The following is a 17,484-nucleotide window of genomic DNA, read 5'->3' as shown; positions in this document are numbered from 1 at the left end:
CAGTTATACAATATTGAACTCAGTATAAACCCTATAAGACATAAAATTGAATGAGTTTTTAACCTTTAAAAAAGATCTCCATCTCATTTTAAAATACACGATTTCTTACAGGAAGCCTCATTGTTTGTGCTCGTAACACTGAGATGTTGGTGCATGCATCTCTAATCTGTATGTATCTGATTATTATTAGTCAGAATCAGTTGCACGTGGATCCTTGGCACCTGTGTATGTCTATAAAGTCATCAGGCAGATTTCAGTGGTAATGTTTATCACCTCTACTAATTAACATGAAATAAATTTTTATGCTTCCTCCTCAAATATAACTCATTTTTTCATTTGCTGATTTTTTGTTCTATATGATTTGTTGGTATCATATAGAAATCCCAAACAATCTTATTCATCTATATGCCCACTTCCCAAATGGCACCCTCCCATAGCCTCCTCCCCACCACCACTGGAGCCCATATACTCTGTCATCCCTGTTACTGCCCACTGTGTTGTCAGCGGCGCCCTCAGCCATTCTGCAGTGCTTGTCCATTTGCTGAATCTAATCAGCCTATCTAGAGATCCTTGTTTTAGGAAGATCAGCTCTTCCTCACATAGCAGCAACCTGTTGCCAGTACTCCTTTAGATAAGATTGGGGTCTGCTGTTCCTTTTCCCAGTTCTATGCTTGGTTACTGTCTGGGAGTCTTTTGGGCTACCCTGGCCAATAACTCAAAGGAAGGTATCTCCTGTGTGGCATTCTTTCTTGTTATGTAGCCTTTAGCTATTAGCTATACACATGGACTCTTAATTATATTGGCCCCTTTAATCTTTGTTTATACTTTCCTTTTGGGTGTTTAAGGCCATACAGTTGGCCCAGATAAACCAATTTATTTTCACTCTTAAGGTCATTTGAGGATCTGTTCCTCAGGGGTCGCATGGGCTTGGGAGGAGCCCGGCTCCTTTCTTTTACCAGTTCCGCCTATGTGAAGATAAGTCAAAGGCTCTACTCGACCATGGCTGGCTTCGCTTGGAAGCATAGAAAATGATTCCTCTGTGTTGACCCTCCTCTTTGTAGACTGGACACTGGTTCAAGTCCATCTCGTGGGGTCTCCTTGGCCTCCTTGATCAAGAGGACAGGTGATCCACTACAATTACAGGACATTTTGAGAGATGCTCATAGTCCCCAGGAACTAGTCGACCTAGGAGGGCAAGGAGCAAAAAGTGTCCTTTATGTCCCTCTGACCAAATTAGTATAGGGCTCAAAGTATGTCTGTTAAACATCCAAGAAGGTTAGTTCCACCAATCTGATACTTTTAATTACTGTGTGCCATGTAGATAAATCTTGGGCAAAGACTAATTGTCCTCAAATAAACCTTGCCTAGACATGTATTTCTTGATCTGGTATGTATAATTTGTCTGTAGGGTTTTGGACTAATATGGTTCCCTCTGGTTTTTAAAACTAGCTAGGCATTATTTATCTCTTGCATTGTCTCTCCCCTCCATCATGGTTTCCCCAATTAAGGTGCCCCCGAATTTTACATTTTTATTTATAAAAAATATTTTAGTTCTTATTTTTATTTTGTGTGTATGAGCGTGTATATAAGTACACCTGTGTCATACAATGCTGGTGGAGATCAGAAGAGGGCGTCAGATCCCCTGGAACTGGAGTTAGAGATGGCCATGTTGGGGCTAGGAATTAAACCCAGGTCCTCTACAAGATTGGCCAGTGCTCTTAACCGCTAAGCCACTTCTCCAGCCTCAATTTTATTTATTTTTATTTAACTAGTAATGTTTATTAAATGAGTCATGAGGGAAGGGATCTAAATGTGATCAAAATGTATTATATAAGATCCATAAAAATTAAAACTTAATTAAAATTTAAATTTAATTAAAAAATTAAAACTTTAAAAGAGATGTCATGATCCCTAGAGATTATCATATTTCATTTGTGTTTCAATATCTGTAGATGAATATTTTTTAAAAATATTTTTGATACTTAGCAAGACATGGTGGCACATGCCTTTAATTCCAGCACTTGGGGGCAGAGACAGGTGGTTCTCTGTGAGTTCAAGGCCAGCCTGGTCTACATAGCAAGTTCCAGGCCAGCTGGGACTACAGGGAGACCCTGTCTCAAGAAGACCAAAAAATATATATTTTTTTGATTTTTGAGAACGTCATACAATACATTTTAATCATGTTCACACCTGTCTTCCATCTCTGCCTCAGCCTTGGTACCTTCCCCTGGACTTCTTGTCCTCTATTATTATTTTTAAGGCCTATAAAGTCCATTTTTTTTTGCCAAATGCTCTTAGGTATGGGATCCTGATTATTTTTAATTTTTTTAATTAAAATTTTTTTTTAACCTGGAGTTCAATTAGAGCTGCCTATATGGCCATGGGTGTGGGGTTATCCAGTGAGATATGGGGAACCAGTGGATGATACCAGTGGCCATACTTCTAAGAAAAAGTGACCCTCCCTCCTCCAGCAGTCATCGACTGCCATTAGCTCTCTGCTAGGGATGAGGCATTGGATGCCCCTCCCCTTCTATGCTGGAATTTTTCATCTTCTTTTTTGTGTTTTAGAAAAGGTCTCAGTATGTAAACCCTGGCTGCCTTGGAACTCACAGCCTCCTCAGTGCTGAGATTAAAAGCATACATCAACAGACCCAGCCATGCTGAAATTTTTAAAAATTGTTTTTGTTTTAGTGTACGAGTGTATTGCCTGCATGTATATAAGTGCACCTGTGTCTTGCAGTGCCCAAGGAGGTCAGAAGAAGGTGTTGTATTACCCTGGAACTGGAGTTATAAACGGCTGCTAACCACCATGTGAGTGTTGGAAATCAAACCCTAATCCTCTGCAAGAGCAGCCAGTGTTCTTAACCACTGAGCCATCTTTCAAGCCCCCTCTTATTCTTAAACTAATAAAATTTATTTTTATTTTACATATATGGGTGTATTGCCTACATGTATGTAAGTGCACCATGTCATGCAATGCCCACAGAGGCCGGAAGAGGGCACCAGATCCCCTGGAACTGGATTTATGGACAGTTGTTAGCTGCCATGTGGGTGCTGTGATTTGAACCCAGATCCTCTGAAAGAGCAGTCAGAGCTCTTAACCACTGAGCCATCTTTCCAGTGAGCCACAGTGGAATTTTTAACTGGAATCCTTTTTCTTGGAAAACAGTTTCATCTTCTCTGTGGGACTCCCTGTCTCACTGTTGCTGTGCTCTTCATTATCTTGGTAGAGGAGACCTTGGCCTCTTCATATCACCTGTGTCTGCTGCCTGTTTTCCCTCTTTTGGCATTTTGAAGAAAATCTGAAACGCATGCTAGCGCTGTCAAATGCTTGTCCTTCTGGTCGTATCTTATCTTACTCCCCACCTCACTTGCTCATATCTTTTCTGTCTCTTTTGTTTCTTCGATATACTTACCCTTTCTTCTTTCTTGTTGTCCAGTGTTGGGGGTGGAACTCAGGGTCTTATGCATGTTAGACAAGCACTGTAACATACTGCTGCATTCTAAGACCTGTTGAAAGGTCTTAAGTTTTCCAGACTAGCCCAGAACTTTCTCTGGAACGTTGGCTGTTTTCAGCCTCTAGAGTAGCTGAGAATACAGGCCTATGTGTGCCAGGCTCAGCTCCATTTCCTGTTTCTTAGACATGCCAGGATGGGTTCTAACTCTAAGTCTTTCTGTTGGCTGTTGCTGCTAGTTGAATGTTCTGTTTTTCACATGACTAAACTCTGCCTCTAGGTCTCAGATGAACCTCACTGCTTCTGAATGCCCTTCCTTGTCTTAGCACTCTATCTAAAGCAGCCCACCCATCCATCACCACATCAGTCTGATTTATGCCTTTCTTACAAGGTATTACCATTTGTGATGACTAATCACAGTGCTCAGATGTTGTCTCTTTAGCTATGTCCTAAGGTTCCTGAGGGTCAGAAAGCTTCCATCTGATCCACCTTGTCTCCTGCCCAGCAGAGGGCTTGGCACATAGTACACACTCTAATCATATGTGAAAGAAATGTGTGAAGGCACAACCATAAACTTCAAGGTGTGCGTTTAAAGTCCTGCCTTACCCCAGTGTGCTCACCACAGAAAGTCACCTCAGCTTCTATGTGTAGGAAATCTCTTTACTGAGTTATCTCTTACTTAAACACAGTATGATTATTATGGGAGATGGTTTTACTGTTTGGGAGATGGTTTATGTAGTAATCACCACTTTCCAGTAACTAAGAAGTGGGAGAATTTTAATAAAATGAAGTCTCTAATAGATTCTTGATTGTTTCCAGTATTGAATCTTCCAAGTTGAAAGAATACATGTTGGATTAAAGGATGTCCTGTTCTGGGGAGCATTTGAGATGTCAAGGTCTCCATTAATTGTGGTGGTGTGGATTGAGCTCAGGGCCTTGCTGTACCACTGAACTCCATCCTTGGCCTCCAGGTCTTCTTCTCTCCACTATATCAAGTCACTTTGGGGAAAGAGATTTGGTGCCAGCATCTTTCTGTTAAAATTCACTCATGAAAGTTCCATGCATTGAGAAAAATACATTCAGAATGCACTGATGCCTTAGCAAGCCTCTTAATGAGTTGTAGCCAATTAATACCTTTAAATTCAGCTATTTACCAATTCCTCTTTTATCACTAACGATACACTATGATCAGACACCATCAAGAGGAAAATTTAACTCTTGGGAAAAATACTGTCTTATAGTTTCATTTATTGACAAATGAATGCAAATATGATTCTCTAGTCTGAAGAATGTTCCTAAAGTATAATCTATTGGGTCACTTTTTTGCATAAAATGAAACTGAGACTCACTGTGATTTTACTATTTCTTCTGATGTGCATTTAAAAAAATTGAAAAAAAAAACCCATCAGCTACGTTTTCTCAACAAACTGAATATCAATGATTTCACCTAACGACCATTGACTTCATATTAAAAAAAGATTAAAATACTTCATACTTTAAGCCTGTTTTCAGTTCAAGTAAATAATCCATTCTGGTTTTTCATTATAAGTCATGTCAATGGGCCAACACCATTCTTATGAGGGTTTGTCACAGCAAACTAGGATAAAGTGTTCTAAAAGTAAAATCATTTTTCATTTTGAGAGGGGTGTGTGTGTGTGTGTGTGTGTGTGTGTGTGTGTGTATGTGTGTGCTCTCACCCATGAGTGTTCATGTGCATGCACATGTGAAGGCCAGAGGTCAATGCCAGGTGCCTTTCCTCTATCACTCTCTACCATATTTTTTGAGACAGAGTCTCTCAATTGGAAGACTGGTGAATCAACAAACCCCCTGGGACCGGCCCGTCTCTGCTCCCCCACCCCCAGTGCTGGGGTGCTCAGCTTTTACCTAGGTACTGTGGATGGAAACTCAGGCCCTCCTGGGCTGGCTATCTGAGATGGGTCCTCAGGCTTATACAGCTTTACCCATGGAACCACCTCTCCAGCTCTGAAATAGCATCCGTTTTGTAGCAGACTCATGCAAGTTCCCTTACCTTTCCCTTTGGCTAAGTTTCTGTTGTATCCCACAGGACTGAAGTACTCAAAGACAAAGACAGCGATGGCAGAAACGATGAGCAGCATCACGAACATCATCACCCAGACGGAAGCGCTGAAGGGCTCTGCGGGGGGGCGGGGGCACAGAGTCAGTCAGCTGTTTCTACCTTCCGGCAGGAAACCCACCCATCTGTCTATAGACCGATGGAGAAACTTGCTGTCATTCAAATCTGATCATTCAAAAGAAACTAGTCATTTTTATTCATGTGTGAAACCATTCTTTCTAAAACATTTGAGGTAATTTATAAGACTTCACACAAAATGATAAAAATAGAGACAAGCGTATGACACACAAATCAGGTCAAGGTTAACAGAAGCAGAAGAATGGCAAGATGAGGGAGGAGATGTTAGAATGCCGAGAAACAGGAGTCCTACATAACCACAGAAACACCGAGAGAACCAACGCTGGAGGGAACAAGCTAGACCCACATGGTCAGCCATGGGACTCTGAAAACTGGTGTGATTTTGAATTTTACTCTCATTTGTATGTTTATATACTGGTGAAGACGATGTTTGAAAATTTTCAGAAGTAGAGGAAAAAATATAACTTGTTATATAGAATTATAAAACCAAGGAATTGACAAGAATATTGGAAGGTCACAATTTGCCACCCTCTGTGCAGATGATGAGATCTTACTGATGAGCGTAACAGGCTTAGACACAACTGAAACTCATTTGGGGAAATTATGTTCATGAGTTAAATTCAAGGAAAAGTCATCATTAAAGAAAAGAGGTAATGAAGTCTTAGCTGGATAGATGATTATTTCTCCTACAAATCATTTTTTTTTTTTTGGCCTTTTTGAGACAAGGTCTCCCTGTAGCTCCAGCTGCCTGGAACTCACTATGTAGACCAGGCTGGCCTCCAACTCACAGAGGATCTGGCTGTCTCTGCCTCCCGAGTGCTGGGATGAAAGGCGTGGGCCACCACGCCCAGCCTACAAATCATCTTTTACAGTTCATTTCTACATAACTTAGGCAGTAGGTAGGTGTCTCAGAAGTGTGAGGGGGCTGGAGTAGCAAGGTTCTAAGTCTTACAATACTCTAGAAAGGTCAGAAATCCTGCAAAATAAATGGACATTTTCACTTAGCCTGACTGAAGATATGAAAAATAGCCAACTGGAGCTGTTTTATCCATATATGGCATAGATTGGCTAGCAAATCAACAAAACTAAAATGAACACACCTCCAACTGATTGCACCATTGGAAAGCAATTATCCACGGACACACATGAACTGAAAAGTCTTTTCCTTCATAAGAAAACATTTTTTAGGACAAAGCATAATAGCATGATAACACTTCTTAAATAGTAAGTACTTTATTTTTTTTTAAATTTTTATGAAGCTAGTAATATTAATCAGGAATTGAGTCTGTGCCCCCTGACACTGGTAGACTCCAATGGAACAATCTTAATGTATAACAGGGAATTAATATGTCTGAAGCTTAGTGATGCTGGATAATTTTTAAATTGGAGCAAATATTTTGTGATGAAATTTTGATCATGTAAATATGTTAAAAGGCAACAGGTAACAGCACAACTTCCTTGGTTTAACACAAAATGAGTTCCAAGAAATCAATGAGACTGCAACTAAAATTTATCTTAGCTAATTTTAGCTTGGGTAATAAATAATACTATGTTCTTTAAATCATTGCAACTTGGTAATGAGGTGTATCCAAAAAGGAGGCTAAGTAGAAGGATAATTAGGAAATTGAAAAAGTATTTAATTGCAAAGAATAGAGACATTAAAGCAATTCTGCAAATCAGGTATTAATGGCATGGGGAATCTGGCCAGAGAACCACGTGCTGAGTGGGTGAGCGTGCACATGTAAAGCCTTCAGTGCTGAGCCTTGAACATTATGTGTACACAGTGTAGTGAATAAAATAACCGATGGATTCCATAATTATATCCAGAAGTGATAAGGGTAATATCCTGTCCATAATTCTGAAAAAGTCACCCTCGGTTAATAAAAACATACTTACTAAACTACTAACTCTCATTTCTCAGTAGGATATGAAAACATCATAAAAATCAGAGGAAACAATTGCTGAATTCTGTTCGCATGTCAGAATTTTTAAACCCATAGCAAGTTTCATTTGGCAGAATGTGTGCTAGTCACTAACACACTAGTCAGAAAACTGATCCCAGAAAATGATCCCTGATGTTTTCTCACTTGGAAGTTATATTTATCTCTTGGCTAGTGACCGTGCCTCAGAGACCAAAGGCTCCTGCTGCAGGAATCCGTTTTTATTTATTTATTTATTTATTTATTTATTTATTTATTTATTTATTTATTTATTTTGTGTATGTGTATAGTTGTGAATGCCACAGCTTGTGTACGGAGGTTAGAGGACAACTTGCAGGGATCAGTCCTCTCCTTCTACCATTTGGCTCCCCAGAGTTGAACTCAGGTTATTAGGCTTGGTGGTAAGCATCTTTGCCCACCTAGCAATCTCACCAACCCAGGATTCTGGTTTTGCTGTATTAAGTACTTAGAAATGTCCCAGAGAATTATTACTTGACGACAACACACACACACACACACACACACACACACACACACACACCACAACGAAGAAGAATCAGTCTATAGTGTCAGAGATAGTGACCAAGAAATATCCTAAATAGGTTTGAGTTACATCCTCCAATGGCTTAAAAGAGATTCAACATTTATCCACAAAGGAACGTCAATGTAGGAGACTCCAGGTTAACATGTCTATGGTTCAAAGAATATAACCTGCTTGGCAAGCTTTTAGAATTAAGTACATGGAAATATTACAAGAGACGTCATCGCTGTCCTTGAAGAGCTGCTGGTTAGGTTTTTACACAGAAGCTCAGCAGCATCACCTGCAAGTTTCTGATGTAAGTTAATAGAGTTTGCGGAGGAGAGCAAATAGGAAATAATGAAGAACAATGCAATCAGATTGTGAACGTTTGGGCTCTTCCAGATGACTGAGCCAGTGAATGGAAAAATGTTGCTTAGCACGGTTCATTATTACTTTCAAAACCTGAAAATAATGTCTGTAAATAAGGGGGTGCACAGTCAATCGAATAGGGATATAATTTGCTGACTAGGAAAGATATTAAGCTTACTGCATAAAAACAGCTTTGAAAATAGTTTGCTCCAGCTACAATTTATTTTATTTTTAAAGAAACAGTAGGAAGAAGGGGTGCTAAATTTGGCAAAAACACTTGACTTTTAATGAAAACATTCTACAGATGCAGGTAATATTTAAAAAAAAAAAAAGCCTAGAGAAACTGGGTTGAGGCCGGATTCAATATCAGCAGCCCATTTTTTAAATTGATATTATTTGTCTGTGATTGAACTGGAAAAAAGTTCTCTTCAGTTCAGGAGATGTGGGGCATGTGTGAAAAGAAACAAATTCCTTTCTACTTTGTTACATGAATTCAGTTCTTTTCTCCTCCTTTCTTAACCTTCAGGGCAATTGCTTTGTGACAAACAGTCTGGTAGACAAGGGGTAAAAATAAGTAGGGAAGAATAAAGACCGAATGTCCACCTAATAATTACCAAGACTCTGCACATATTGTCAGTTTGAGCTGGTTGCATTTTCCCTGGTGTAACAAGGCTCCCTTAAGATGTGGGTATCTAAATCCATGTCACAAAGGGACAAAGGAAACATAATAATGTGTGTCTTTGTCAAGCTCTATGTGACTTGTAACAAAGGTTCGAAGAACTGAAGCAACTGGTACGAAAATCAAATCCAGTGACTGGCAAGGATTTCAGCAACTTAACTGGATTATCAGAAATGAAAATAGTAATTCCGCATGCCTCTGTGAGTATGGAGTCTCCAAACACCCTGCTAGTCAACACTGCCCTGGGAGGCAGCTGACATGCAGATGTCATTGCGGCTGACATGATGGCTCAATGAAGGTGGGGAGAGGATGGCGGAGGCTGAAGCTGGAGGTTAGGTTGCTTCTAGTTTGCTATTTTCTTTGATAATGTTTTCCTGTCTTTGGAAAAGTATAAGAAATTTAGCTGAATTTAATGAAATCGCGTTGCCTCTCTCATACAGTTTTGCATTAGTGATAAAGATTTTTTTTTTTTGCCTCTCCAAATTTGGAACAAACTCATTTATGTTGGAATGTCAAGGAAAAAGTTAATACTCTGAATTTTTTGACATTCAATAAGATAACCACTAGAAAATAATGTATAATAACCTCATAGCCAACAAACCATTTTAAAGAAGAAATTAATTATGCTTGGCTGTGTTCCATGAAGCTTCTCCTGAGGCCTGGATACTGACTACATAGACAGTTACAGTGCTTGCAGAAACCAGACGATAGAAAACATAGCTTAGCCCCAATTACCTTTTACATAAGCACAGAAATTTATGAACAGTTAAAGGGAAATTGAGAGGGTTTCCTGTTTTACAAATGGTGTAAAGGATAGCCACCATTTAAAATATGAGTTCATTAATTTTACATCAGTGTATACTCTTCAGACCACTTCTATTTTGTTTATTAGCATACCAGCATAAATCACTGGGCAGTCACCATTACGACTAGTAAATAAATGACTGTGGTTCTGGTGTGGAGGGGAATGTAGGTATGTGGACACTGAATAAAGGTTTATGGGCTGATTTCAATTAACTGTGGAAAGACAGATTTATTTTTTAAAAATGTTTTCAGGGCTCTGAGCAATATATCTATCAATATTCATTCAACAGAGTCAAGACCAGTATGTGATGGAATTTATCAACAGTTTTCCAAGTTAAAGATAAATGGAAGATGGGGGAGGGGGAATGGGAGTGGGTGTTAACTGGAACAGTTCAAGTGCAACATGCTTTAGAATCTGCACTTGTAGATGGAGAGAACTGAACAATGTCCAGTCTGGTCTTATTATTTGAACAGAATATCTATAACGTCTCTCTGTGTGTGCATGTGTGTGTGTGTGTGTGTGTGTGTGTGTGTGTGTGTGCACGTGCGTACGCGTGCGTGTATAGGCCAGAGGACAACCTCAGATGTTGTTCCACTTGTATTATCCTCTTGCTTTTAGTGTTTTCAATAGGGTCTTTAGCTGGCCTAGAATTGAACAAGTATGCTATGTGGCTGGCCAGCAAGCCTCAGGGATCTGCTTATTTTCACCTCCCCAGAGCTGGCATTATGGACCACCCATATGCTACCACATCCAGCTATTTCATGTGGGTCCTGGGGATCAAACTCAGGTCCTCATGCTCGCACAGCACTTTACCAACTGAGGTATTTCCCTAGTCCAGAATACCTGTAATTTCTTGCAGGAAAGCAACTATTACCAAGAAGCTCACCTACCTAGGAAAGCTGAAGGTGAGACAGTGCCATTGCTCCTGGAAACCATGACACTGATTCCTGTCTCCACGAAGGGCACTGAGAAGTCCACCACTTCAGAGCGTTCCTCATTGATGGTGAGTGAGCCCACAGCCATGACGGCTCGCTGATAGACAACCTGGATACGAGAAAGAACAGTGCCTTCACCCTCCCTTCCCGACAGCCCTGAGACCCTGGGGCCCTCGGTTGGTGTGAGAACCTGGAAGAAGAAGAAACTTACTTCACCAATCATTCCATTCCACACATTGTTAACCTTTTTGCCATGCTTCCCATTGGTCACCAGGTAGAGGTCGTAGGTGAACTTCACGGTCCTGGACAACTTCTTCAGGATATCGATGCAGAAGCCCTTGCAGCACTTTTTCACATTCATCCCTTCATTGGTCGAGTTGCTACAAAAAGAATTCCAGGATCACAGAAAGTCAGTCCCAGAAGGCTCGTGTTCCTGTAGTTAGACACATTCTTCTGTTTTTGAATGGGACATTGACGCTCATGAATGGGAAGTAAGTTCATGACAGCGAAAGCTGAAAGTGTTCTCTTGCTTTGGTTTTTTCTTTCATTGTGTGTGTTACATGTATGTGAGTATTCGGGTACCTGTGTCTATGTGTACCCATGCAGAGGGCAGAGAAACTGGGTGTCTTCGATCACTCTCCACTTTACTGAGGGTGAGTCTCTCACTGAACCTAAGTGCTTGCTGTCTTCACTAGGCTGGCTGGCCAGTATGCTCTCAGATCTTGTCTCCACTGCCCCTGGCCCCAATGCTAGGGTTATGGGCATATGCAGCCATGCCCAGAATTTTGCATGGGTGCTGAGCATTTGAACTCAGATCTTCAAGCTGTCATGACAAGCATTCTTATCCACCACGTCATTTCCCTAGCCCCTTGTTTTGCTTTGTTTTGTTTATTGAGACAGGGTCTCATATAGGCCAGCCTGGCCTCAAATTCCTATGAAGTTATAGCAAGGGCTGGAGAGATGGCTCAGTAGATAAAGCATTTGCTGCACAAGTGTGAGGACCAAAATTCAGATCCCAATAACCCACATAAAAGCTGGGCAGGCATGGTGGCTGCCTGTAAACCCAGCATTTGATAGGCAGAAACAGGAAACCCTTGAAGCAAGCTGGCTGCCTAGACCAGCCAGGATCAGTGAACTCTGGGTTCAGTGAGAAGCCTTGCCTCAATAAATAAAATGGAAAGCAATTTAGAAAGATACCTGGCATCAACCTCAGGCCTCTACAAGCATGCACACACACACATATCCACCTGCACCCACTTGCTTATGTGTGCCCCTATACATGTGAACATACACAAACACAATGCACATATATACATAGGAAAAAATTCTGACATCATTGTCATCATAAAAGTGACTTTGTGGGGCTGGAGAGATGACTCAGCAGTTAAGAGCACTGACTGCTCTTGCAGAGGACCTGGTTTTGATTCCTGGCACCTACATTATGGCTAACAACTGTCTGTAACTCCAGTTCTAGGGGATCCAATGTCTTCTTCTGACCGCCATGGGCATTGCACGACACAGTGCACTTATACATATGCAGGCAATATACTCATACACGTAAAATAAAAACATAAATAAAATATTTTTAAAAGTAACTTTGTAAGCTACCAAGGTTATGCTCAACCACTTTGTACAACCACCTGGCTTTATTCACCTGAACAGATCAGGTTCTAAGGACATTCACTTGAATTCTAAATGCCTTACAACCAAAGGAAACACTGTTCTGTCCAAGCCAAGTAGGAAGTCACACAGAGAAAGCCTGTATAGGAAAACCAAGAGCTTTTGGTAACACACTCAACTTCAGCTTCCCCTGGTGAATCCTCTTAGCTCAGTCCTGCCTATGAGTCCTGCAGCCAGGAAATATCTGCTCTATTAGAATATTCCATCTTCACACATCTGCACACTGGACTGTTAACTAAGCATCAAAATGATGCTTATGGAAATTCAACATCAAAATGGGAAAATGTTTGTACATCTTAAAAAACAATGAAATATGAAAGGTAGTTATTCTTGAATGGTGGGAATTTTCTTTTTCTCATGGTTTTGGGTTATTCCCCCACATTATCTAGTTAGTAGATACTACACATATAATTGAATGCATACACACCAAGCACTGCTGATGTCTACCACATTGTCATTCATGAATGTGGGCGTGCTGATGATAGAACCTTGGTGATGGAACCGGGTTGCTGATGCCCTTTATCCAATGATTTCCTTTATCCCAGGGTCACATGTGGCCTCTCCTGAACCATTGTTTTCATCATTACACCCCATCCTGTCCCTGCTTCTACTTAATGATCTGGCTTCTTTGGCCAAAAGCAAAATGATAACTTCAGTCTCTTAGCCCTCATCTTGGAAGCCATATCTGTATATATTTACATACAATGGTTAGTGGCGTCAATGTTGTAAAGTTACAGGAAGTAGGTACCTGCTTCTCCCCCACCAATCACCCAGAGCAAAGGGTCAAGGTAGACCTGAAATACAATAGACATGTGCTCAAAGTGTACTCAGTTAGTGGCCCTGGTCCAGATACCATTTTCTTTTGACAAATACAGCTCTGAAAATTGTACCCCAATCAGGTTCTTGTTTTTTTCTTTCTCCTGGCAGCTATAAGTCACACATTGATGTCTCTTACCACCTCTGCTCATTTGCATATCCCTCATTGTGTTCTTTTTCTTCTTCTTCTTCTTCTATCAAAGCCTCCTCCTTCACCTGGTCAAGATTCCTGGGACAGTTTGATAGAAGTTACAAGTGCCCCAGATTTGAGATTTAGGATCACAGAATGCTCTGGATTCACTAAAAGGCTCAGCCAGTGTACGAGTGACTGATTCCCCTATATCCCTGGTCAGGAGGTGGATCTAGCTACAGATGATCAATGCTGCCTTTTTTCCTCAGAGGCACTTACTGTGTGCCTCCTCGGTATAGGCAACTAACCCCTGGGGACATAACATGAAACAGACATACGATGGCACTAATTCATTTTATCATGGTGACTGTGAATACACACCAACTTGTGACTAGGAACATGTGTTGGGTCCTTTCCCACTCCTTGTGAGTATGAAGGGGGGCATGGCTTAATCAGAGAAAAACCAGGGGGAATGGTAGCCATGTTCTTTTAGCTGTCTACCATTACTCAAAGCAGAGATGATTCTTAGAAACAAACACCAGTAAAGGGATCCAAAAAGATGCACAGTTTAATGGCACTGCAGTTCCCTAGTGTGGCCAGCAGCCATGTACATCAGATCTGTGTGCAGATCCTGAGCTGGCTCCTATGGACCAGGGAACTCATGCAAGTATCCTCCTTCCTAGAATCAGTTTGTGCATTCCTGAACTGAAATCCCCAGTATGTTCCTGGGAATGTGCACTGTTTAGATGTGAAGTGTCCCCCATAGTCTTGTGTGCTTGAACATTTGGTTTCCAGCAGGTGGGTGCTGTTTTGGAAGTTTGTGGAACTTTTCTCATGGAAAACATGGGTTGTTGGGAGGAGTGCTTTGAGACTTATAATCCCATCTCACTTCCTGTTCACTGCTTTCTGGTCTGCCGGGATGTGAGGATATTCACCACAGTCTCCCACCACCGCACTTCCCCACTGTATCTGTTATCTTTCTAGTTGTTGTGATAAAATATCTGATTTAAAACAACTTAAGTAAGAAAGGATTTATTTTGGGGGCTGGAGAAATGGCTCAGCAGTTAAGAACACTAGTTGTTCTTGCAGAAGACCCAGGTTCAAATCCCAGCACCCACATGGCAGGTAACAACTGTCTGAAACTCCAGTTCCAGGGTATTCAACAGCCTCTTATGTCCTCCACAGGCATTGAATGACATGGGTGCACTTACCAACACGCAGGCAATACACACATACACATAAAAGAAAAATAAATTTTAAAAATTAAAAAAGAAAGGATTTATTTTGGCTCATAGTTTGGAAGTATCATGGAGAGGCAGGCACGGCATCCATAGTCAGGAAGCAGAGAGCGATGAACGCTGGTGCTCAGCTCACTTTCTCATTTTTGTTTACTCCATGTCCTCAGCCCAGCGAATGGTGCCACCCACAGTGAAGGTGGGTCTTCTCATCTCAGTTCGCCTACTCTAGAAACTCCTTCACAGATATGCACAGACGTTTGTCTCCTAGGTGACTCTAGATCCTGCCAAGTTGGCAATAAGTATTAGCTACCACACTTGCCAGGATAGACTGAAAGTCCTCTGAAACCCAGAGCCAAAAAGGACCTTCTCTGAAGTTTTTCTCACAGCATCAAGAAAAGTAACCAAGATAGGTTAAATGAAAAAGTATCTAAAGCATTTCTTGAATTAGCATTTAAAAATAAGTTCCATCTCTTAACTCTAATGATTTGTCAGTCAAGGTCATTTTCTCCTCAAGATCAAGACATATAATATTTCCAATTTTCCATTCACGCCTTCAACACCCAACTAACAGTAGAAGGAAAGTCTATCTCAGATTTTCAGAGGACTTGTGAGTGCCCTCAAACCCCACTGTTATGAGAAGTGGGAAGAAAAAGGTTTTTCTTGCAAGAGAATTACCAAGAAAACACATGTAGTCACGTCGTCCAGCAGGAATCCTTTTGTAACACTGCTGTAATGCTTTCTGCTTAGGAAATGCAATTGATCTCATCTGGGTTAATGTTGGGATTAGTGGATCCTAGTAATTTTCTATTGATCTCCATTAAATCCAACGCTTCAATTTTGCTTAGACACACAGGCACAATAGGTTCCCACATGGAAAAAAAGGAAAATAGTAAGTTACCACCTCCCCACGGGAACCAAAAACATGACCTTGAATGCATTAAGTTGTTTAGTCATCAATGGAAAGTCAATTATTTTACAGAGAGTGATTTGTTTGGATTTGAGTTTCTTCACAGTAATATGACTCAGGTCTTGGTGATCTACTAGTGTTTGGCTCCAAGGCTGCTGACAATAGGATACAATATGATGAGAGGGCCTCAGGTAGCTCAGGCTGGCCCCAAATTCACTATGTAGGCAAGGAAGACCTTGAACTTTTGATTTCCCTGCTTCCATCTCCTGAGATTTGGGATTTCAGTTGTGTCCCGTGTATGTGTTGCTAGCTATGAATGCAAGACTTTTTGCATGTTAGGCAAACAGTCTACCAACTGAGCTATAGCCCCAGCAAAACTGACTTTAGACTTTAACTGCTCTTGTTTATTGTGAAGCCCAACAAGCCTGGTCGATTGCCTCTTGATACCCAGTGTTGTGCTAGTAAAAGAGGCCTCCTGCTGAAGTTATGATCTTTGCTTTGTGCCGGACTGTGCTTTCATCATCTGATCAACTTCAGCTCAAGGAACACCCACTCATGTGTGAGCCTCCTTAGAGAGCTTTCCTGCATGCTCCCCTCCACACTCCTTCCAGATCATCCCTCTCCAGCATTCACTGGGTTTTCCTTGGTTTACCAAACTTGCTGAAGCTGTTTTCTGCCTGAAGGCCTTTGTACCTGGCGTGTTCTTTCAGCTCTGCACATGGCTTCTTATGCATTGCCTACACCTTCCTGTGTGAGCTGGAGTAGCCTCGCACACCCCACCTTGCTCTCCTGTCACTCCCCTTACCCTTCACAGGCTCAGCACAGCATGGATCTGCCTCATTCCTTCATGAGTGGAGTCGAGAGTAACTGTTTTTATCATGTGACCTGGACAGCCTTATCTTTTGTCTTCTCTGTTTTCTGATGTCTCACTCATACTCAGTACTATACCTAACACCTAAACTGCTAAATACATATTTTCGTATTTAATTGCTTACTTTATAATTATATTTATAATGACATCTATATAATTTAGTTTCAAATGAATTCAGCAAACTTAGAACATAATGCTTCTAACATGAGGTGCCTGGCTATCGGTTCTTGGCAGAGCTCACCTCTGCCCCATTCCTAGGGGTGAGGAGATTATGGGAAATGCTTATCGAAGGAAGTGAGGACCATGGGGGTCACCCCAGGAAGGAGGGCATTGTTAAGAAGGACAGACTTATTTCTCTCCTGATCTATTCAGAACTTCAGCTCTAAACGGGCTAACTTTAATGATTTTGCTGATAAAATTTTCTCCAAACCAAAATGTTCCTTTATAATATATGTAGCAAAGCTGTGTTTTTTTTCTCTTTAAAAAAAAACAATATATATTCTAATATAAAGCACTAATATCCGGGGACTTACATTTAGGTAGTAATGACTACAGTGAGAGTTTGGATGGAAGCATGATAATAAAACTATTCATTTACCATCTAATCATTCAATAAACATTGGTGCAATGCATCCCATGCCTGTCACTGAGGGCACAGAGATTATTAGTAAGCCACATGTGCCTCCCCCAGAAACAGGCTTTAAAAAACTTGGAATGTGTGCATCTGAGAAACACAGATACTGAAGGAAAAAGACTGTACTGGAGGAGGAGACTAAGGGGAAAAATCCAGAGCAGTAGAGATGATTGCTGAAGGAAAGCCTGAAAGGCTGGTGTGAGTGGGCAGTGATTCCGGGTGATGAACTATTGTGTGAGTTCCAGCTTTTCTATTCACTCACTGCATAGCTTTTTTTTTCTTTTATATTGTTATTTGTATGTATGTGTGACAGAGAGAAAAGAGAGAGAGAG

At 41.0% G+C, this 17,484-nt stretch overlaps 1 protein-coding gene across 1 annotated transcript in view; it reads right to left on the bottom strand.

Moving 5' to 3' along the window:
* Positions 1–17,484, bottom strand: part of Grin2a (glutamate ionotropic receptor NMDA type subunit 2A) — a 470,861-nt gene that overhangs the window by 87,422 nt on the left and 365,955 nt on the right. The window contains exons 7-9 of the mRNA XM_008829942.1: positions 11,088–11,256; positions 10,832–10,985; positions 5,485–5,610 (exon numbers count right to left, since the gene is read on the bottom strand). Of these exons, the coding sequence (XP_008828164.1) occupies positions 5,485–5,610; positions 10,832–10,985; positions 11,088–11,256 (449 nt within the window). The remainder of the gene's footprint in view (positions 1–5,484; positions 5,611–10,831; positions 10,986–11,087; positions 11,257–17,484) is intronic.

The sequence above is a fragment of the Nannospalax galili genome, unplaced genomic scaffold (genome assembly GCF_000622305.1).
Source record: "Nannospalax galili isolate Female #2095 unplaced genomic scaffold, S.galili_v1.0 scaffold32, whole genome shotgun sequence".
Lineage (NCBI taxonomy): Eukaryota > Metazoa > Chordata > Mammalia > Rodentia > Spalacidae > Nannospalax > Nannospalax galili.
Note: the sequence above shows the minus strand (reverse complement) of the source record. Positions and strands in the feature narration are given on the sequence as shown.